The 24,457-nt window shown below is 35.5% G+C and overlaps 1 protein-coding gene and 1 long non-coding RNA gene across 7 annotated transcripts in view; one reads left to right on the forward strand and one right to left on the reverse strand.

The window, feature by feature from the left end:
• GALNT13 (polypeptide N-acetylgalactosaminyltransferase 13) overlaps positions 1–24,457 on the reverse strand; it is a 562,369-nt gene that overhangs the window by 57,053 nt on the left and 480,859 nt on the right. For all 6 annotated transcript variants that reach the window (XM_067741899.1, XM_067741902.1, XM_067741901.1 and 3 more), the window contains one exon: positions 9,975–10,114. In XM_067741899.1, coding sequence (XP_067598000.1) covers positions 9,975–10,114 — 140 coding nt within the window. The remainder of the gene's footprint in view (positions 1–9,974; positions 10,115–24,457) is intronic.
• On the forward strand, positions 1,897–23,510 carry LOC137226640 (uncharacterized). Its single transcript, XR_010944438.1, has 3 exons — positions 1,897–2,006; positions 4,912–4,956; positions 23,279–23,510. It is a non-coding gene; the product is annotated as an uncharacterized lncRNA (long non-coding RNA).

The following is a 24,457-nucleotide window of genomic DNA, read 5'->3' on the forward strand; positions in this document are numbered from 1 at the left end:
CACTGCTGCTGCTATTTTTTCAGAATTCCAGAATAGACTCATTTTGGGGACTTCATGAAAAGGAGTCTGTTTTATTCATGACATGTTCTAACTTTTCTAAAAATTGGTTTGATGGTTTCCAGACATGTAATATTAATTGTCCCTTAGAATGCAGCAGGTGCTAAGAGGATATAGTATAGGAACCCAAGTTGAATCTGGTGAGGCTGGCTGGACATGGGTTCTAGGAGACTAGAAATAATTAGGAGTCAGTGGTTTTAGGAAAGCTGTCAGAATGAGACAGGAATGGCAAGCACCACAACCACCACAATAATTATTATTATTTATAATTGTAATTGTATGTGCCATGAACTGTCCCAAGCACTTATGTGTAATAACTAATTCAAAACCAACCTATTACCCCAATTTTACACATGAAAACATTAAGATACAAAGAGGTTAAGTAGTTTGTCCAAATAAGTTATTGAAAGTTATTATAGTGAGTTTGGGAATTGCCTGGTCCTGCCATCCAGACAGGTAGGCAGGCAGTGTTGTTCAGAAAGGAGGCCTATAAGGAGGATTAAGTTCTAGTTGAATAAAGGTAAATGACAGGTCATCCAGACAGTGGCAAAGACACATGGAACATGAAAGGGGCCTAGGATCAGACCTGAGGAAGCAGGTCAAAAAGGCTAGAAGCAGGGGCTTCCCTGGTGGCTCAGTGTTTGAGAGTCTGCCTGCTGATGCAGGGGACACGGGTTCTTGCCCTGGTCCGGTAAGATCCCACGTGCCGTGGAGCAGCTGGGCCCGTGAGCCATGGCCGCTGAGCCTGCGCTTACGGAGCCTGTGCTTCGCAACGGGAGAGGCCACAGCAGTGAGAGGCCCGTGTACCGCAAAAAAAAAAAAAAAAAAAAAAGGTAGAAGCAAAGTGGTTTCCATGCTGAGTGTCTGTCAGACTGTTGGGCCCCCGTCATGAAAATGACTTCTGGCTATCATGACATTGGATACAAATATGGAGTGTCAGGGAACAGGGCTAGCAATACCCATCTTAAAAAATTGAGAAGGACATATCATCTGGATAGAGACAGTATCTGAGAGGTTTTTGTGAGTAGTCCTATGATATCCAGAGTTTTTTAAAAAAATGCATGTACACCTAGAAGGCAGCCTGATGTACATCAGGTTATTCTCAAGTCAATGAGCCTAACAGTGGGAATCTGTAATATTTTCTTCAAACATAAAAAGAGTCACTAGTGTCTTCTGACAGTCTTCAACAAGCAAATCTTAATGCACAATATAAGATACTGGCATACAGGAAAGTTCAAACTATGCATCTCATCTTTTGAGATGCAAAGGATGATCAGATATAGGATGATTTTGCATGATTTTAAAATCAGAACCATTGTAAGAACACTCTGGAACTGAGGTAAATATATATATTCCCAAAGAATGTTATTTAAGCAGAGAAATGAAATTTCAGGAAAGATCCTGATCTTGTCACTGGTGTCATATTACCTGAAAACACCAATTGCTTGATCATGCCATTCATTAATCCTGAGAAAAATCTAGGCAAACAAACATGGAGGAACTTCATCCATAGAAACTCCTTACAGAATCCAACCTGTATCAACATATGGGTAGTTCTGCATTCTGAGAAATTGTTGTGACTCATTCCTTATGTTGTGGTATAGCTTTGAATATATGGTGTAGGGCCAGTGTAGTTTTAACTTTGTTGTCTGCTTTGACATTTCTTTGTTTACACATAATCTTTTATTGCCTGAGAACAATCTTTCATGACATAAACTTGGGAGTATTTTTCCCACTTGTGTTTTGATGTTTGAAATCAGCAAGTCTTTTTCTAAATGTTTCTACTCAGTGGTAGTATCATTGGTAATGTTCTTACCACTTGCATGGTTTGTTCATTAGCTTTTGCTCCCTCTGCTGGATTGTAACAGCAAGCAACAATGAGAACTCCAATTCTGAAAAAAGAGTCATAAACTCCCACCCCCACCACCTTTGAACTTCAAAACTAACAGGTAAGCTTCATTCTAAAATAAGAGTCTAAACTTAAACTAGCTTTTTTGGGGCTTTAATTACTCCAACACATGCTTATCTTTCAACTGCACATTATGTTACTCATTATTTTAAATATGTCAACCTCATTTGGTTTCTCTTTACTTTGTAAAGAAGGAAATTGGCACATTTGCAGTGCATTCCAGAGTTTAATGTTAATATTTGCATGTAATTAATTGCAGTGAATATGCATTTAAGTATATTTATTTTCTCTTTACCAAATTATGAATAAATCAGAAGGATGGTTTTACACAGATTTGCAAAATCTATTTAATTAACAAACCCAAGCTGACTTCTCTTATGTAAACCTGGGTTTAGAATGTCCTGTGAGATTTAAAAATTATGAGTATGTGATATCTTAACCTCCTTCAACAAAACAGTAAAGAATACAGAAAACTGAACAATTTCATTTATTTTGGTGGATAACAAAAGCAATCAAGAATCCTAGGAGAATTCATATGCCTAACTGGAATATAGTTTGTTGCAGTTGTTTGTGCCAATACATATTTAAGTGATAGAATTGATTCTAATTTATTTATCAGCAGTGTAAAGTAAAAACAAAAAAAATTTTTTCTAGTAGGATACTTGCTCATTTTGTCCATAGGTGGGTTACCCAGCCCAACATTCTTTAAGGTTAACATCTGATGAAGAGTAATATATTCTGCCTGTATATGTGCATATTTAGTTACACTGGGATGAAAATCAGCTACTGGTCCCAAAGAGTTTTGGAAATATCATCATGGGCAGAGAGAATGCCCCCACTTGTGCCAAGTTGTATAAAATGAGGCTTTCTTACTGGTTATCCTATTAAAGGGTCAAGAAGATGGTGAATTTATAAATAGATCTCCTGATTACCAGCAGAAAGGGTAACACTCTCAAGGTTTTAGCCTCTGCATTTGGCAGTAACTGATTTTATCCTTAATCCCTGCAGTCAATAGATGTCTATTTTTAGTTAAATTTGCTCTTTAACAATATTTAAGGAATACAGTGTCAATGTGTGCAAGGATCTTAACTAGCTGATAAGGTTAAAGAATACAAGAGGAGAAGGAAGTGCTGAGGTCAAGCAGGCAGTACAAAATGCAGAGACTAATGTCAAAACATCTTCCAAGCAACATGTAAATGCAAATACTAAGCCCCAAGAGTTAAAAGTCACTTGGTTCCAGCAATCCTCTTCTCTCCCTTCTTGCCCTCTCTATTCTTGTGTTCTATATAGCTCACATTTTTCCAAAATGCTGGCCTGTCTGAGGCCAAAAATTTAGGGTGAAGCATTACTACTTTAGAAAGCCATTTTTCAATCTTATACTTGAATTAGCTTTTACATTTACAAGATCAGAAGCTGACATGCTAAATATACATAAGCTAAAGGGCTACTTAAGAGAGAATTTAATGCTGCAAGAAGCTCTACTTCCTTATTCCATTATGATCTGCTTACTAAGTCTAAAAGGCATATGCTTCATTAAGCTACTTAATTAAAGGTTTTAGTTCAAAGCAATTGCACAGCTTTTAACTTCCCATTGGAAACTGCATGTAATTCACGGGCTGGGTAAAGTAATATTTCAATTACCTGAGTAAAATGCAAATGTAAGAAATTAAGACAGCTATCTGATATCAATACTGATGATTATTTTGGTGACAATACACGATAATAGAAACTGAATACCATGTTTGCCTCTATCTTGCAATACAACTAGGAAAGTTATAAAGAGAAATTGACATGAAAATATTTATATTCATCAATGCACTGCAATATTAAATATCTAGGCTTTGAAAAACACTGAAACTCAAGGAAATTGTAAATTGTTAAATCCTAACAATTTCATTTGAAATTAAGTGAGGAGTACATATGAATTACTACAAAGAAATAACTTTGTCCTCTAGATAAGTAGCTTTGGACACCTGATACCACTTTGAGACTTTGAGAGATAGTACCTTCATATATAAGGAAAGGTAGTTTTTTACATTTTTAAATTGATGGTTAATGACAGGTAGTAAGAAAGAAAAAGATTTAAGTAAATGACTGTTGTCCACACAGTTCATCCCGAACTCATTATCAAAGTGTCCATCAAATTATGTATACATGACTAGGCGAAATTGAATTAGAAAGCAGTGCTTGGTGAATTTGTCCTTCTGTTTCCAAGGAAACAGGTGCAGGATTGCATCTCTTTAGGATGGTTTTAAAGTGGAAAACTGCAGTGCGTTAATATTCCAGAAAGTTCAAAACTTAATATATCTCATAGAGTTTTGAATTTATTGGGTTTTTGAAATAGCAGCTTATAGCATGCCTATATACCACATGTTTATTTCTACTTAATTTCTTATCTGTTTGTTTGTTTGATGCTCTTTTGCCATCCCCCCACCCCCATTTCAGTAGAATGGCTTAAGAGTAAAGGTCTTTCCTTATTGACTTTGCATCATTAGCATATAACACAGGTTCTAGTTTAATCTCTTATTTAATAAAAGCATTTTGAATGAATAACATTATATAGTAATATAATCTATTTTCTCCTTCTAGTTATAAGAAAAAGTGAGCTTTAGTGTCAGACTAAAATGTATTGAATCCTGACTCCAATATTTAATTAGCTCTATGAACATTAGGTCAATCATGTGAACTTTCTCCATACAGGTTCCATATTTAATTGGGGATAATAACAAAACCTAAGTCATGGAATTGTGATTTTTAAATACTGCAATTATTATTAAGCATCTAGCATAATGTTTGACATAGTAAGAAAACAATAAATAGTAGCTATAATTACAATACCTGTAACTACTGGTGCTGGTACTAATTCTTGCTAGGTGGTGTTGTAGATGCTCTCTATCCTCAGTCATCACTATAACCTTGTATGATTACCTTCCTGCTGCTGACAGGTACCAGAGAGAAGACCTAGTGCTACTTGAGTCCTAAACTGTGAGGTCAGTATTTAAACCCTCCTCTGCTTGATTCCGAAGCCTGGGGTTTTTTCAGTACAACGTGCTGCCTCTTCTGGATATGTTTCAAAAATCCTGAAAGGTGTAATCTCTATCTTTAAAAGTTTTTCAGACGATTTCTATAAGATTCATTACAGAAGATAGTTACTTTAAAATCAGTAGGTTGTATAAAGGAATTTTCCCACACTTCATTTTCACTTTTTCAGAAAGTCAATTAATTAGGTTTCTTGCTGTAGTACAGGAAAGCATAAAACTGAATTTTTAACATGGAAGTAAACATCTAGGTTCCATTTCAGAGTCCTGAATCTTGCTCAGGAGTCACCCCGGTGGCCTCAGAGAATTTCCAAAAGCCCTCTTTACTCATGTCTGTCTTGTTATCTAGGCCCTGGTCATCCTTCTTTTAGAAAGAGTTATCAATGTTTACTCATCAGCTGGGTCCATTGATTACCATGGGAGAAATACTCTACTACAAGAATAGAAAAACTCCCTTCTTCTAAAGGTACAGTCAGATTCACACTTGATCCAACAAACTTTTCAGTAAAGAAATGAATGTTAGATATTTTGTTGGGGATCTTCAGTAGAACTAGATTATAATAACTCACATGCAAACAGTGTTCCAGTTTAAAAAACACTTATATATTTTATGTACTGAATATAAATAAATCCCTGTGACATTAGTGCTAACATGGGAATACTGCATATTTGAAAACAGCAATGACACCCTCCCAATGAAAACAAAAAAACCGCAAAACACCAGAGGCCCAGGACTAGTCACTAAAGTTACACCTAGAAAGTAGTATATTCAGTGTTATTCCACATGAACCTTTGCACTACAGTATTCAGATTAATGTTGAATAGATGTAAACTGAAAAATTCTATAGAGAGATACTTATCTGGCTGATGAGTAAGTGGAGATTTGGCAAACAGTGCAATGATAAGGCACAGAAGAACAGCCTTTAAAAACAGTTCAGCTAGGAACAAATTGCATTTTTTTTCTTTAATTATTTTCTAGTTAATCACAAGTGATATTTATAGTTATAGAGTGGATAAAGTCATAGATATCTTGGCAAATGCACCAAAAAGTATTAGACTGAATTTTCAGATATTCTACTGTTATGACCTATAAAAATGGCAGATTCAACAAACATAATAAATATTTTTGGAATGCATGTATTATTGCTGTTGAAATGCTTTAATTACAACCAATATTAAATTAGTTTTGATTCTCAAACCTAATCCCCATTAGGTGGGAAATTAACAGTATGGAACATACAATTCATAAAGGAATAATTCTTATTTTGAGCAATTGAATATGTATTAGGAACATATGCTTGTACAGTTATTTTTAAATTTCTAAAGATAATAGATATTTTGTGACTATATTACCCAATCTACAGATTCAATGCAATCCCTATCAAATTACTAATGACATTTTTCACAGAATTTGAACAAAAACATTGTAATTTGTATGGAAACACAGAAAGACCCTGAAGAGCCAAAGCAATCTTAAGAAACATAGAGCTGGAGGAATAAGGCTCCCTGACTTCAGAATATACTACAAAGCTACAGTCATCAAAAGAGTATGGTACTGGCACATATACAGAAATACAGATCAATGGAACAGGACAGAAAGTCCAGAGATAAACCCACGCACCTCTGGTCACCTAATCTATGAGGAAGGAGGCAAGAATATACAATGGAGAAAAGACAGTCTCTTCAATAGTGGTGCTGGGAAAACGGGACAGCTACGTGTAAAAGAATGAACTTAAAACACTCCCTAACATCATACAGAAAAATAAAATGGATTAAAGACCTAAATGTAAGACCAGATACTATAAAAGTCTTAGAGAAAATATAGGCAGACATAAATCGTAGCAAGATCTTTTTTGATTTACCTCCTAAAATAATGAAAATAAAAACAAACAAATGGGACCTGATTAAACGTTTAGCTTTTGCACAGCAAAGGAAACCATAAACAAAATGAAAAGACAACCCTCAGAATGGGAAAAATATTTGCAAACGAAGAGACCCACAAGGGATTAATCTCCAAAATATACAAACAGCTCATGCAGCTCAACATCAAAAAAACAAACAACCTAATCAAAAAATGGGCAGAAGATCTAAATAGACATTTCTCCAGAGAAGAGGTAGAGATGGCCAACAAACACATGAAAGAATGCTCAACATCATTAATCATTAGAGAAATGCAAATCAAAACTACAATGAGATATCACCTCACACCAGTCAGAATGGCCATCATCAAAAAATCTACAAACACTAAATGCTGGAGAGGGTGTGGAGAAAAGGTAACCCTCTTGCACTGTTGGTGGGAATGTAAACTTATCCAGCCACTATGGAGAACAGTGTGGAGGTTCCTTAAAAAACTAACAACAGAGCTACCATAGTATCCAGCAATCCCACTCCTGGGCATATATCTGGAGAAAACCATAATTTGAAAAGATACATGCACCCCAATGTTCACTGCAGCACTACTGACAATAGCCAGGACATGGAAGCAATCTAAATGTCCATCAGCAGAGGAATGGATAAAGAGGTGGTACGTACACACAATGGAATATTACTCAGCCATAAAAAAGAAAATACTGCCATTTGTAGCAACATGGATGGACCTAGAGATTGTCATACTAAGTCAGAAAGAAAAAGATATCATATGGTAGGGCTTATATGTGGAATCTGAAAAAAGGTACAAATGAACTTATTTACAAAACAGTCACAGATGTAGAAAACAAACTTACGGTTACCAAGGGGGAAAAGGGGGGAGGGATAAATTGGGATATCTAACACACTGCTATATATAAAATAGGTAACTAATAAGGACCTATTATATAGCACAGGGAACTGTACTCAATACTCTGTAATGGTCTATATGGGAAAAGCATCTAAAAAAGAGTGGATATATGTATATGTATGATTCACTTTGCTGTACACCTGAAATGAACACAACATCGTAAATCACGTATACTCCAATAAAAATTTTAAAAGTCATAGAGAAAGAAGAAATAAAGAAGACAAAGGCATTCTTTTCTTCTCTAGATAATAAAGTTAGGGTAGGGTTATTCTCTGAATTGCACATGGTAATTAGAAAAAGTAGCTTTCTGGATGAGTGTGAGTGAAAAACTTTTATTAAAGAAGTGAAAATATTTATAAAAAATAATATTTTGAAAAAGGATGCTGCAGATCAAGGGTTCTCAGTGTGTCCACAAAGTCTATATGATTTTGATAATAATAAGATAATACTTTTCACTCACTTCTCATGAATGTACAAGAAGTCTTCTGTAGGCTACATGGTGTGTTATAATAGACAATATAGAAGCATTTGTAAGAATCCAGCTATCTTTTTTTGACCAGTTTTTAATGCAATTTAAAAAAATAAATAATGCTAATCTTACTATTTGGTTTTGCTTTATAAGATATATTTCTTTTTCAAAAATATGTTACTTATATTGTGTAATGGATTATTCAATAAATTAATAAATTTTAAAGTTTCCAGTTTGTTTCAACATAATAAATATTAATAATTAGAGCCCACATAAATAAAAGCTCTTCATGCTCTTCATGGGTTTACAATAAATTTTAAGTGTAAGTTCCATATGACTAAAAAGTTTGAGAACTTTTTAAAGTTCTCTAAAGAAACAAGAAAATACTATTTATGCCATCTTAAACTATGTTCTTTCTTTTTACAAATCCCAGTAATATACACCTTTATGGTCCTTGTAATTTATGAGAAGTCATTTAAAATAGATCTGATTAAAAACCCTTAAAGCATTTTATTCATGACATAAAAAATAAAAACTTTTGCACAGAAAAGGAAAACATAAACAAGACAAAAAGACAACCCTCAGAATGGGAGAAAATATTTGCAAATGAAGCAACTGACAAAACATTAATATCCAAAATTTACAAGCAGCTCGTGCATCACAATATCAAAAAAACAAAGAGCCCAATCCAAAAGTGGTCAGAAGACCTAAAGAGACATTTCTCCAAAGAAGATATACAGATTGCCAACAAACACATGAAAGGATGCTCAACATCACTAATCGTTAAGAGAAATGCAAATCAAAACTACAATGAGGTATCACCTCACACCAGTCAGAATGGCCATCATCAAAAAATCTAGAAACAATAAATGCTGGAGAGGGTGTGGAGAAAAGGGAACCCTCTTGCACTGCTGGTGGGAATGTAAATTGATACAGCCACTATGGAGAACAGTATGGAGGTTCCTTAAAAATAAAACTACCATACAACCCAGCAGTCCCACTACTGGGCATATACCCTGAGAAAACCATAATTCCAAGAGTCATGTACCACAATGTTCATTGCAGCTCTATTTACAATAGCCAGGACATGGAAGCAACCTAAGTGTCAATTGACAGATGAATGTCTATAGAAGATGTGGCACATATATACAATGGAATATTACTCAGCCATAAAAAGGAATGAAATTGAGTTATTTGTAGTGAGGTGGATGGACCCAGAGTCTGTCATACAGCGTGAAGTAAGTCAGAAAGAGAAAAATACCATATGCTAACACATATATATTATATGGAATCTAAAAAAAAGAAAATGTTTCTGAGGAACCTAGGGGCAGGACAGGAATAAAAATGCAGGCGTAGAGAATGGACTTGAGGATATGGGGAGGGGGAAGGGTAAGCTGGGACGAAGTGAGAGAGTGGCATGGACTTATATATACTGCCAAATGTAAAATCGGTAGCTGGTGGGAAGCAGCCGCATAGCACAGGGAGATCAGCTCGGTGCTTTGTGACCACCTAGAGGGGTGGGATAGGGAGGGTGGGAGGGAGATGCAAGAAGGAGGGGATATATGTATACATACAGCTGATTCACTTTGTTATACAGCAGAAACTAACACACCACTGTAAAGCAATTATACTCCAATAAAGATGTTAAAAAAAATATTGAGCTCCTTAGAAATTGCTCCTTTTGCAAAATATATTTATAACTTAACCAAAATAAATAATTCATACCTCGCCAAGTGAGTAATAACGTCTTGGGATCTGGGAGTCCGGATAGATGTTTTCAAGGTACCAAGAAAAGGGCTTACACTTCAGATTTTCTCTTAGTGTTCTTCTGACTGACACATCTCCATAATCCACTTTGACAACACCTGCAATTTTGCAGAGAAACACACAAATCAGCTTGTGCTATTTTCATTTCAGCACTGTTTCACTCTGTTTACTTTGCTATCAGTTTTTTTCTCTATAATTAAAATTTCATCAAATTGAATTGCATATGCAGCTGCTACTACACTGATTTTCTTAGTATCATCCAATTAGTACATTAAATGGATATTAAAAGGTTTTCCATTGGTTATGACTTTTCAAATGCAAATATTTATCACCAAGTACTTGTACTTCCTAGATTGAATAACTTAGTTAAGTGTAATTTGGTATTAATTTAATCTCTCACAATCAAAGCTTAATTGAGCTGTGTGATAATGTGGTTGTTTCTCTTTAATAAAAATTTCAGTAGCTTCACTTTTTATTATTGCTCATATTTTTCCTTTAGTATAATTTATTCACCACTTGTGGATTTCATGAGAAATTTACATAAACATAATCCTCACAGTGGACGGCACATATGTGTTCTAAATTTTCCTTCTTGAATTTTTATTCTATCTAGGTTTACCATAGACCTAATATTTTTTTTACTGATTTTTTTTCCTATCTTATTTTACAAGTTAGCATAAACCACTTCAAATCCTTGAGTAAGTCAGTAAATATATAAGCATAAAGAAACATAAGTAAATGAAATACACTTACATGTGTATTAAAATTGCTTAATTGTACTTCATATAATAGACTGAATATTTCCATTGAAGATCATAGAAGAATGCTCTTTAGTTGAGAAATTAAAATAACAATGCCACTAATTTTTATATAAAAGATATGGTGACATGAATTGCTCATTAATATTAAAATGACAATTGAAATGACTAAACTGTGATAAGATGACAGTTATTTCTTAGATTATTTTGAAAAGGTCTCTGTTTAACATGTTTAAGACTAGTAAGCAACCAGACTTTGGCACAGGAAGAAAATGGGCCAGTATTTAGTATATTCTATCCCAACCAAACAGCAAAGCCAATTAGTCATTTTGTAAGAAAGGAACAACTGTTTAGGAAATTGAAATGTCTGTAACTAATACCATTATTTGGGTCACTATTTTCAAATGAGGTGATACTCTTGAAGCTCAATCACCTGCCAGTCCTTCCCACCCCCCACCACCCCTGTTTCTTTCAGAATTTTTGTTTTCTCAAAATTAAATGTCTGACTGTTGTTAGAAAGCATTCTGCTGTGCTTAAGCAGCCAAAGTATTTCCTTCTAAAATAAAATATTGATTTTTCTAGCTAGTGTTTGGATGAAAGCAATGTGATCTTTGTGCTTTTTAGACAGATAAATACTTTCTTTCAAAATAATTCTATCCAGAACTTCCAATCTGGAGTGCAGCTTTCAAAAGGAGGTTCAAAAACATTTACAAAATAGATCACGAAAAGAATTTCTCTTTGTGTTAAGAGCTACACATATAGTCTTGAAAATCTTATAAAAAGATGCTATTGGACCCAGAAAAAAAAGGCACTGCTGCTTCAAAGGACTTAGTTCAACAGTTAGTTTTACGGTTCTGGTTTCATTTTCAAGGTGGGCAAATTTAATCAAAGTGTCTTATTTATATATCAGTATGCTCCCTTTTCATCATGTTAAGATTTAGTATTCCTGGCTCCAGAATTGTTTCCTAGGAGGCTTTTATGAGCACTTTCCTGATTGGAAGAAAGTTTAAAGGTTCATTTGCATATATTTTACATGAGATAAGAGAAAATGTTAACTGCCCACATCAGATTTTTCAAAGGGTGGTTGGTGGAGAATGATAGAGCTTATTGAGCTTATTACCATTAGAAATGCACAGAAATACTGTGGACTTAATATTTTGGTAAGCATTCCTTTTCCCCTCTGTATGGATATTTTCCTACTTAGAGGTAAGATATTCAATATTATGTAAGACACAGAAGTGCTCACCAAACATTCATCAATTCCTCCACATTTCTCAGAACGCTGCAGTTAGGCAAGAACATCTGACTGGTTCTGACCAATGTCCCTCTGGTTGTAAGAATAGAAGGACTTGTTTGAGACCCATCAGCTCTCTTTTCCTCTGCTACAGCCCTCATACTCCTGTATGTGCAGCTACAAGATGGTGAGACCTTTGTTAGTTTGTGTCAATGAGTGACTATGAAATAGAATCTGAATTAGATTATTCATTTCCATGGCTTAAAATACTATCTCACTTGTTTCCCAAACTCTTTATTGCCACCCCAAACCTCTCTGAAGTAGTTTATCCCATTGTTTACTCAGCAATTTTACTGGGATTTCTAATAGGCGCCTCAAATTTGACATGTCCAACAAGGTCCTCTTGATTTCCCACATGATCCATCTTCAAGGTTCTACATTTCAGTAAGTAGCACAAATATCCACCCATTTTCTCAAGGCAAAAACAAGGGAGTATTCCTTTTATCTCACAGACACATTCAATTCATTAGCAATTCACAATATGGATCTTTCTACTTACTATGGGGTTACATCCTGAAAAACCTATCATAAGTTGAAAATATCGTAAGTCCAAAATGCACTCAATACACCTAACCTACCAAACATTATAGCTGAGCTGAGCCTACCTTAAATGTGCTCGGAACACTTACATTAGCCTGCAAGTGGGCAAAATCATCTAACATTAATCCAATTTTATAAAAAATTATTCAATATCTCATGTACTTTATTGAATATTGTACTGAAAGTGAAGAACAATGAATGGATACAGAATAGCTGAAAGTGAAAAACAGAAATGATTGAGTAGATACGAAATGGTTTTAAGTATATCAGTTGTTCACCCTCCTGATTGCACGCTCACTGGGAGCTGGGACTGCCTAGCTTCTCAAGAGAGCATCACACTGCATGTTGCTAGCCAGGAAAAATATCAAAAACTGAAATTTGAGAAGTACAGTTTCTACTGAATACATATTGCTTTCATGCTATAGTAGAGTCAAAAAATTAAGTTGAATCATCATGAGTCAGGGACTATCTGTATATCCCCAGCCCCTCTACCATCCCCATTACCATCCTGGTCCCACTCTCTCTCATCTCTTGCCTAGACTAGCATTGCCGTAGCCTCTTCACTTGTCCTCCTGACATCTGACATTTCTCCATCTATCCTTTATTTACTATTGCCTGCTCCCTAGGCAATATATTTGAAATATAAATAAAATCATGTGCTCCTCTGCTCCAGAGCTTCCAGTAGTTTTCCACTGTGCTAAAAATAATTGACAATATCCTAGCCATGGCCAAAGCTTCTTCATGAAATGACTCTTGGTTATCTCTCTGAATTAATCACCTGTATTCACTTCATTGTAGCAACACTGGCTTTCTCTTTCTCTTTTTCCCCCCTGTCTGGAAAGGTATTACCCTGGAACTTAGGTGAGTTGTCCTACACTTTGTCCAGATCTTTGCTCAAACTTTACTTCCTCAGGCTCACCCTAACCTTCCTATCTAAATTGATCACCCTTCCTATCATCCTGGTAATGCTCTATCCCTCTATCCTGCTTAATTGTTCTCCAGCACACTTGCTAGTACTTGATATCATATCACAGGTTTATTCTCTCATTGCCTCCCCAACGAAAACTTTGGACAAATTATTTAATCTCTTGAAGCCTAAGGTATTCTGTCTGATGATATCTTGTACGATGGTGTGAATACTAAATAATATCTGAAAAAGGCATAGTACAGTGCGTGGTATATAATAATTACTGAATACATATTATGTATTTTAATGGACACCTGTTGTTTTTGCCTGCCCAACATCCATTCTGCATTTTGGTAAGAGCATTCAGGTTTTCTTTGGGCAACGATCACAGCCCCACTTTCACTTTGTGTGTCTTGGTGACCGCGTTCGCCTTCCTGCCTTTCCAGCTCCACTGGGATGATAAGAATAAAGGCATTATCACCAGTGAATCTTGCTGAAATTCACATTCTGATTCAGGTGGTCTAGAGGTAGGCCTAAGAGTCCGGATACCTAACAAGTTCCCAGGGGATGCTGCTGTTGCAGCAGGCCAAATTCTGAATAACACCCAAGACAATCAAAGCAGTCCATTTCTCAGCCTTACTCAACAACCCATCATAATGATTGGCTCAGGAATGGGCATGTGAACTATCTAGGCTAATAAAAGTATACTCTGACAACTTTCTAGGACTGTTAGGAAGTTGAAGCTCTGTTTCTTCTGGAATTGCTAGCTGTAAAGATGATTAAAGCCTGGAGCTGCTGAGGCTACCATATAGAGAATGCCTAAGACAGTGAAGCCAATACAGGAGTAAGAAACAGATGGAAAGAAAAGCAGGCAAAGATAGAGAGCATAAGCCAGGCCAACATTAAGTCAGCAGATATTTATCATGTTCCAACTATATACAGGGCACAGTTTTCTAAGCACTTGGGATACATCAGTGAACAAAAGTATCTTCCTCAATGGAGTTTACATTCTAGGGTAAGGAAACATAAGCAAACAGTAATACATTAGAAGGTGATACATGCTATGACAAAAATAGAATAGGGTGAGGGAAGAAGGTTGCAATAGAAGGAATCAATGAATTATGATTTTTTTCAAAGGCAACTTACAAGAGTTTCAAGTTTTTAAGGTAAGTCTTTCAATGGGACTTGAACAAATGCTGGAGAGGCTCTGACCGAGTTTCATGATGAATTAGAATAAAAAGTATTTTAAGTAACTCTACATTTGCAGGTTTGCTTAATAGGTAAATGATAACATTTATGGGCAGTTATATTTTATTTAATAACCTGTCATCATTTTAAAATCTATTTCACGGTAGTATTGAATTTAGATACATAGAACAATTATGCTTTAATTCTTTAAATAGATAATAGATAGAAGGTCATAATAATCTCAGTTAAGTTCTTCCCAAGTAGATACCTAATAAGCCTAATAGTTCTGGTTACCTATACTCAAAGTACCTGATGACACAATAGCCTGATTATAGATTAAAGTTTAGAGTTTTGTGCATAAGAATACATATTGCAGCGTAGCTTAAAGTGGAGAAAATGGGAAATAATTTCCTTCAATAAGAGAATTCTTAGGTAAATCAATGGTATACCTAATTGACAAAATATAATTGCTGTATTGAAATAATTATGTCTGTATAAAATATGGGAAGTGTAAATAAAATATAAAGAACTTTTATTACACTGTCATTATAACTGAGTAGAATGAAAATATATGGAACAAAAATAACTGAAAAATAAAAACAGTACATTCCCTTTGCTACTAAAAAAAGAAAAAGAAAAAAACGTTAAAAAATCTTTTTCCTTAAGCACAAAAGTTAAAACTGTACAAAGTTTTTATGTACAACGATATATTAATATACTTATAGATACAATGATATATTAACAATATACTTGCTTATTATAGATATGTATACATAGTTTCAGCTAAGAATTTTTTGATATTTTCAAAATTCCTTATAAAGAGAAAATCGTCCTTATTTTGTTATTTTCTTTGAAAACTTGTCATCAAAAGCTTTTTGAATAAGGATCTACATTTCTTTCTTCTCAAGTGTAATAAAAAGATAGATCATTTTTAAGCCAACTAGGGATTACTGTATTCTAGAGTATCTAAGTACTATATTGTGTCAGATGTTTAGCAGATTAGTTGGAATATTTTTTTTTAATTTAAAAATACTCTTTTAATCTGCCATTTTAATTTTTACCTATTCTTAATTTGCATATAAGTTACCCAGGCTCATAACCGTTCATTGGGAAGTCACTGGATAGAACTATATTAAGAGGCTGATGACCCATGCCAGCTAATAATACACAGTGATTATCTGTTAAATTTATCATTTACTATTATTACTTCAATTTTATTTTAACGGAATAAAAATGAGATAATGAATTGTACAAAGATCACAGCTTCTGCTGAGAGCAACAGCACATAGAACAATCAAATATCAGACAACTTCTCAATTTATTTAAGTTTATCTGATCTTTATAGTCAAAAGTGTGGGCAGGTCAGAAGGTGGCAAAGACGGTGGAGTAGGAAGACCCTGAACTCACCTCCCAGAGACAAACCAAAATTATAACTATTTGCATAATAACTATCTATGCAAATGACCAGAAGATTTATTCCAACTGAAGACATAAAGAAGGAACCACATAGTATGATATGAGTCACAGACTTAGAGAACGAACATGGTTACTGGGTGGGGAGAAGGGATAGATTGAGAGTTTGGGATTAACATGTACACACTGCTATATTTAAAATAGATAACCAGCAAGGACCTACTCTGTAGCACAGGGAACTCTGCTCAATATTCTGTAATAACCTAAATGGGAAAATAATTTGAAAGAGAATAGATACGTACATATGTATCACTGAATCACTTTGCTGTACACCTGAAACTAACACAATATCGTTAATCAACTATGCTCTGATATAAAATAAAAATTAAAAAAAAAGGAACCACAGTAAGATTAGTAGGAATGATGGAGACACAGTATAGTCAGAACCCAAAACTTCAGGGTTGGCAACCCACAAATAGGAGGGATATCACAATTATAGAGGTTCTCTGCAAGGAATGAGGGGTCTGAGCCCCATATTGAGCCACCTAGCCCAGGGTTCCTGCACCAGGAAGATGAGCCCCTAGAATGTCTGGCTTTGAAGACCAGCAGGGCTTATGTTCAGGAGAGTGGGAAGGCTATAGGAAACAGAGATTTCACTGTTAAAGGGCTCATGCAGAATCTCATACAATCCAAATCAAAGCCCAGAGAGGGTAGTTTGAAAGGAGCCTGGGTTAGACCCATTTGCTGATCTTGGAAAGGCAGGAGACAACTGGGCCTCCTTCTGGGGATGAACAAGGAGTTGGCCACTGGAGGCAGCCATTTTGGGGGGCTCATTTTGCTCCTATAATATTATTGATGGCAAGTGACATTTTGAAATCCTCCCTCTACCCTGTAAGTGCCAGGGGCCAGCAACAGCCCCAATTCCCCAAGGTATGCAGATAACTGAGTGGGGACTGGGCCATGCATACCAGCAGGCCAGCACCAGTCCCATGACCCCCGGGCCCCAGAGTCAGCCATGCTGGGATCCAGCCTGGACCATCAGTGGGCTAGCACCAACCCTGACATCCCTGGTCATCAACCAGTCACTCCAAGACCTGGCCCTGCGCACCAGCAGGCAGAAACCAGCCCTGCACCCCACTGGGCTCTGCAGCCAGCCACTCCAGGACCCAATCCTGCTCACTAGGGGGCCAGCAGCCACCACACCAGGCAAGGCCTGGCAATCAACCTGGCTAGGGACCAGCCCTGCCTATGAGCAAGCCAACAGTAGTCGGCTCTGCCACAGCAGAAGGCAACATGCTGCCCGCATAGAGCATAAAGAACACAAAGCTCTAGTGATCAGAGGGGAGTGTGCTGCTGGGCCCCATAGGAAGTCACCTAAATAAGGCCACATTTTAAACACTGGAAGACATAACATCCCTAATGCATAGAAATAAACACAGAAAGTTAGGCAAGATGAGGGTAGAGAGGAGTATGTTCCAAACGAAGGAACGAGATAAAACCATAGAAAAAAGCTAAATGAAGTGAAGATAAATAGTCTACCTGACAAAGGCTTAAAGGGAATAACCATAAAGATGTTCAACAAACTTGGGAAAAGAACAGATGAACTTAGAATTTTAACAAAGAGTTAAAAAATATAAAGACTCAAAATGAGCTGAGGAGTACAGTAACTGAAATAAAAAAATACACTTGAAGGAATCAACAGTACAGAGATGACACAGAGGATACAGTCAGTGGACTGAAAGAGTAGTAGAAATCACTGAAGCTGAACAGAGAAATAAAAAAAGTTTTAAATGCTGATAGTTTAACGACACCTCTGTGAAAACATCAAGTATACTAACATTTGCATAATAGGAGTCCCAATAGGAGAAAGGGTAAGGGAACTTACCTGAAGAAGTAATAGCAGAAAACTTCCCTAACTTGGGAAACAGACATCTAGATCCAGGAAGCACAGAGAGTCCCAAACAAGATGAACCCAAAGAGGTCCACAGCAAGACAATTTATAATTAAAATGGCAAAAATTAGAGATAAAGAGAGCATCTTAAAAGCAGCATGAGAAAAGCAACTAGTAACATTTTTAAAGGAAACTCCCATAAAGGCTATCAGTTGACTTTAGCAGAAACATTGCAGGCTAGAAGGGAGTGGCACACTATATCCAAAGTGATGAAAGGAAAACACCTGCAATAAAGAATATTTTACCTGGAAAGGCTATCATTCGACTTGAAGGAGAGAGAAAGAGTTTTACAGACAAGCAAAAGCTTAAGACCAGAACTAGAAATATGAAAATTACAAAAGGAAAAATCTCATTGGTAAAGGCAAGCACACAGTAAATCAACCACTTATAAAACTAGTAGGAAGGTTAAAAGACAAAAGTAGTAATATCTATATCCACAATAAGTAATTAAAGGATACATGAAACAAAAAAATGTAAAATATGATGTCAATAACAAACATGAAGGGGGAGTAAAACTTCAGGTTCTTAAAATGCATTAAAACTTAAGAGATCATCAACTTAAAATATTTATATATAAAGGCTGTTATATATGAACTTCATACTAACCACAAATCCAAAACCTAGAATAGATACACACCCAAAACAGAAAGGAATTCAAACATAACACTAAACACAGTCATCAAATCGCAAGGGAAGAGAGCAAAAGCAGAAAGGAACAAAAAACTACAAAAATAACCAGAAAACAATTAACAAAATGGCAGTATGTGCATACCTATCAGTAATTACTTTAAACGTAAAATAATTCTTAAATTTTTTCACTTCATGTTTTTTCCTAAAGTCCACTATAGATACTCTCATACATACTTTCTCGTTAAATCTCTGTAGTATCCCTATCTATTATTATTTTTAAGGATGAAAGAATTGAGACTTTAAAAGGTTAAATAACATGCTCAAGCTTACTTAGAAAATATCAGGAGGAGGATTAGAAGTCATTCACATCCATTTATCACAGTCCAAGCTCTTGCCCACTCTACTAGAATAACATCGAAAAACTGGAGAAACTTTGAAAAACCTGTACAGAGATATCTTTCCCTGGATGGTGGTACATGACATGGTAATGTAGGATCCACTTGGCAAATTCTTCCAGTCCTAACAGATCAATGTGATCCAAGGTCCAGGACAAACTTGAATTCACAGAAATAAATGATCAGTAATGACATAATTGGGAGTTTTTCTACTGATTTGACAATTAAATACAAGCCAGAAAGTTTCAGTGTGCAATTGAATGATCAACCAAAATATTTCCATAAAATGCTTCACGAATTTTGTACTATCCATTCCTCGTTCTGCAGGATGCTGGAAGTAACTGTTTCTTGTTTCGTGACACATATTATTATATGTTCTCTGAAGTAGTGATATATTTTATAATCAATGGCATCTTACAATTGCTCGAGCGGAGAACACATTGTATTGTAACTGATGCTGCTTGAACATGTGCAAACTTGTTTTCCTCTTTGTAGAATAAAAAGCCAATTGCAGTTTCAGTAATTAATTAATGCAAATTTAAATCAATAGGCATTTAAATACATCCTGATTATTGTCTGAAAAACTTTCCTTTGATACTTCTGGTAAGATCAAGAAAGTGCTAAGATGAAAATTTTGTGAATGGTTTTAGGGACTTTAAAGAAAATCCCAGGAATAACAATGTTTTAAGAAAGCCCACATTATCAATCATCTTGATGGTACTGAGAATGACAGTGGATGGAAAACACATACACACCAGTAAATCTGCATTGAAAAGTGATTCAAAAGGGTCAGCCTCCAAATATGAAGAAGTTGCTTTACCAATTTATTTTGCTTATTTAAAACAAATTCTTTGTAGTACAAGAATGACATATGATCAAAAAGCTATCTGAATAGTTTATGTCTGAAAGAGTTCCCATAATAGGGACAAAATAATTTTAAGTGAAAAGGAAGTGATACATTATACTTAAAGTGGAGACTTTTTCTCAGCAGCAAATAAGAAAATGGTGATCTTTAAATTGATGACAGTTTAAATTAGACGAAATATAGTATTTAAACATTTATTAGCTGGTCATATTTTAATAGAAACAATGAGCTAAAGTCAAATAAGTATCTTTACTACAAGACTTCTCATAACCTTTACTATGTTACAGTGCATTTTGAATACAAAAATAGTATTTCCCAGATTTAACTGTCCTTTCTGAAAAATTTTGACAATAATACTCCATTGAAAATGTATTGAGAAACATAGCTTTATTGTATTTTCTATGTCTAAGCAAAAAAATTAGTCATTTACAGGACATAAATTGATCCTGTTAGAGAAGAACCTTTGTTGGGGGAAAAATTCTATATGCTTTTCAAATTTTTTCATTAGCAAGTTTCCATTGCAAGATTTTAATTAAACCGAGACAATGGTAGTAAATACAAACACATATATTCATTGATGCGTGTATTTATGTTCAGTTCCTAGAACAGTACCTGGTGCCAATAGTTATTCTTTAAATATTAGTTGTACTAATCTCTGGCACATGTTCTCTCTTCCCTCTTTTTCATTCCATCTCATTCTCTCTCTCTCACTTTCTCCCATATATGTGTGTGTAAGAAGTATGTCTTGGGAACCCTCCTACACTGTTGGTGGAAATGTAAATTGGTACAGCCACTATGGAGAACAGTAATGGAGGTTGCTTAAAAACCTAAAAATAGAACTACTGTATGATCCAGCAATCCCACTCCTGGGCATATACCCAGAGAAAACCATAATTCGAAAAGATACATGCACCCCAATATTCATTGCAGCACAATAGCCAGGACATGGAAGCAACCTAAATGTCCGTCATATACATATATACAGTGGAATATTACTCAGCCATAAAAATGAATGAAAATGCCAATTGCAGCAACATGGTTGGATCAAGAGATTGTCATACTAAGTGAAGACAACATAGAAAAACAAATATCATATATGATATTGCTTATATGTGGAATCTAAAAAAAAGGGTACAAATTAACTTATTTATAAAACAGAAGTAGAGTCATGATATAGAAAACAAACTTATGGTTACCAGGCGATAAGGGGGAGGGGGAGGGATAAACTGGGAGATTGGGATTGACATATATACACTACTATATACAAAATAGATAACTAATAAGAATCTGCTGTATAGCACAGGGAACTCTACTCAGTACTCTGTAATGGCATATGTGGGAAAAGAATCTAAAAAAAAAATAGAGTAGATATATGTATATATATAACTGATTCACTTTGCTGTACACCTGAAACTAACACAACATTGTAAGTCAACTATACTCCAATAAAACTTAAAAGAGAGAAGTATGTCTCTATTTAAGAAATATGCCTCTATTTGCTTTCATGACTTAGAATTACTACTTAACACTTACTGAAAGTGTTGAGAGAGAGAGGGAGGCGGGGTGGGGGGAGAAATAATTGTATACAAAATTTGGCTCCAGAGCATTACCTGGTTTCATTAACAAAGAACATCATTAACAATTTTAAATATTTGAGTGCATTTTCCTAGTCTGTATTTTGTCAGCCTTGTCTGCAAAGCCAATAAGTAAATCTAATTATGTTTTTGGATTGTGAGTTATTAGGAAAAAAAAAAAAACTAATATGGCCCAGGAAGACTAGTGTGAATTGGTTATTACATTTTATAAACTAAAGCAATACCTGTGATTATATTGTGGAGCACGTTTCAAACAGAAGAAATACTAAGTACACATAGTCAGTTCTTCATTATTTAGGCTAACAAAATGTAAACCTACTGTGTGTGTGTGTGTGTGTGTGTGTGTGTGTGTGTGTGTGTGTGTATTTCAACAGGGATGACTTCTGTACCTTTTAAATATTTGTTTATTCAGCAAAGGAAAATAAGTCTGAATATGTGGAGATATGATTAAAGAAGATCAAGAACACACCAGTTCACTTAGAGAGAGACTGGTTCTCACTGCCTGGGTTTGAATTCTGCTCTGCAATGTACTAGATGTGTGATATTGAGCAATTTATGTAACCTCATAGGGCCTCAGTTTTTTCCTCTATTAGATGGGCATAATAATAGCATCATCCTTAGAATGTTATTGTGATTATTAAATGAGTTAACAAGTAAAACACTTAAACAGTGCATGATACACAGTAAGTGTTTACTAAATGTTACCTCTTATGTTTGCTATTGTTTTAATGTGGATAATTGTTTTAATGTGGATATGGACCTCAAGGGGCACATCATCCCATCACAGAAGAGTAGGCTAGTAATTCTCTGAGCCCGTGCACTTCTGTTGTATATCAGATGGAGTGGGAAATCAACAACTTTAACATTGGCCCTGATGCCCTTTCAGTGGGAAGCACAGCATACCTCACTTTCAAGACTTCTCAGAATTGCACTCCTATAGGTATCATTTAAGGTCTCAATCCAAGCATTTTTCTAACCCCAAAGTACTAGTAAAATGAAGCTGCAGCTCCACACATCTCTGTACTTTATATTTCCCCTCCCTACATTTGTGCATTATGGTGATTTTGACACATACGCCACACAAGAAAAACACAGATTCCGTAATCATGGTTTTTCAGTTAAGAAGAACACTACTAATAAAAACAGTAGGAATTCAGATTAAAAGAAAAAAAAAACTTCTAAGAGAACATATTGATTTCTGTTTTGAAATAAAAATTATAAAAATATTCTCAACCTCCATTGTCAACAACAAAATTTCCCCCTTCTGTCCTGAACTACTACACATGAGTGAGCTGAAAAAGGCCACAGAAGAGTCATTAGTCACCCCAGGGATACTGTGCACTCTTACTATGGAGCAACCCGTGACAAAAATTTCAATAAGCATGAGTTTGACTTATGATTGGGAGGAAAGGTAGAGTAACATATTGTTCCTGGGTTTCCCATGCAGCATTTATCTTCTTCTAGCACCAGTCATGTCAAAGACTTGATAGTGAAAGCAAAGCAAAGTTTATTTACTGCATACAAAAGATACAGTTCACAAACCACACTTAACACTGCTTGGTATGAGAACTTCTCCGCAGTTACCAAGTAAGGGCAACGTTCAGTAATGATGAAAACAGGCCAAGTGTGTCAGCTGTACTACTGTGATGCTAAAATATTCTTCTACATTAGAGTCTAGTACTCCATTACACAGAGAATTCTAACATGCCTCTCTTCTTTTTTTTAGAGCTTCGTATTGTTCTTAGGATGTCACCGGTCTAAGTCTATGCTACCATCTAATTCAACAAACCCTCTGGGGAGTTGGGCAGCTGAAGGGGAAGGCAGGATGCCAACATCTCGAAAGGAATAGCATGTGTATAATGTAGTTTTTTGTTTTCTGGTGAAGGTTTGATTTGTCTAAGGGAAAGGAAAGCATTTTGAATCATACCATAGCTATGGTATTCAAATGCACAAACTCTGAAGAATATCAGGAGAGTTTCTTAAAATATAAACTTGCAAATGTTGATTCAAGTGTCTCACATTATTTCTCCTGTCCTTTGATTTTGCTTGTTGCAAATAGGTTAAAACCTCAACATCATTGGTCAGAAAATAAAGGAGGTAGTTACTGAAAACTTGGGGAAAAAATTTCAGTGCAGTAAATATCTACTGATAAAGAGCTGTATAAAATCACAAAATTGCATCAAAATTGTAACTGAGTTAGAATTGACCTTTCATAGATGAAAAAAAACCCCTAAGGCTCAGAAAGCTAATTGGACCTGCATGAAGTAGCACAGCTGACAAGTGAAAGAGCTTGCATTGGAACCTAGGTCTCTCGACTTCAGTTCAGTGCTTTTAACGTGTTTCTTCACACAGTATGTTTTCACTGTTTCTCTCTCTGTGTTATATACTGTACTGGGTGATAGAAATAAAGTGTTGAACAAAAACTACATACAGTTTCTTCCCTCACGGCTTAGTCAGTAGTGAATCAAATAACCAACACAAATGAAAATTACCAAATGTAAAATTACAAATGTATCTGAGATATGTTCAGAGTATAAAAGCATAGACTAGGCAGCTGATCCTAGCTGGTGGTTAGGGAGGAGAGGTCAGGAAGGCTTCTCCAAGGAAGTGATCATTGAGCTGAAATGTTAATCAACTATGGGTGTGGTGAGATGGAGAGTGAATTGGATGGGCTTTACACAAAATGCCATCTGGTTTTATTTTTTAGGAATATTTAGGGAAATAAAAGTTATTTTTCTTTGTCTATTACCAAGGATTAATCATTCTTTATTTCTGTATTATTTTCTGTGACAAACAGACTCTAAAACGGCCCTGATTGTCCCCACTTTCTGGAATTCAGGTCCCTGTTGTGGTCCCTTTTCCTTGAGTGTGGGCAGAACCTGTGACTTGCTTTTAACAAAGAGAA

The sequence above is a fragment of the Pseudorca crassidens genome, chromosome 6 (genome assembly GCF_039906515.1).
Source record: "Pseudorca crassidens isolate mPseCra1 chromosome 6, mPseCra1.hap1, whole genome shotgun sequence".
In the NCBI taxonomy this organism is placed as follows: Eukaryota; Metazoa; Chordata; class Mammalia; order Artiodactyla; family Delphinidae; genus Pseudorca; species Pseudorca crassidens.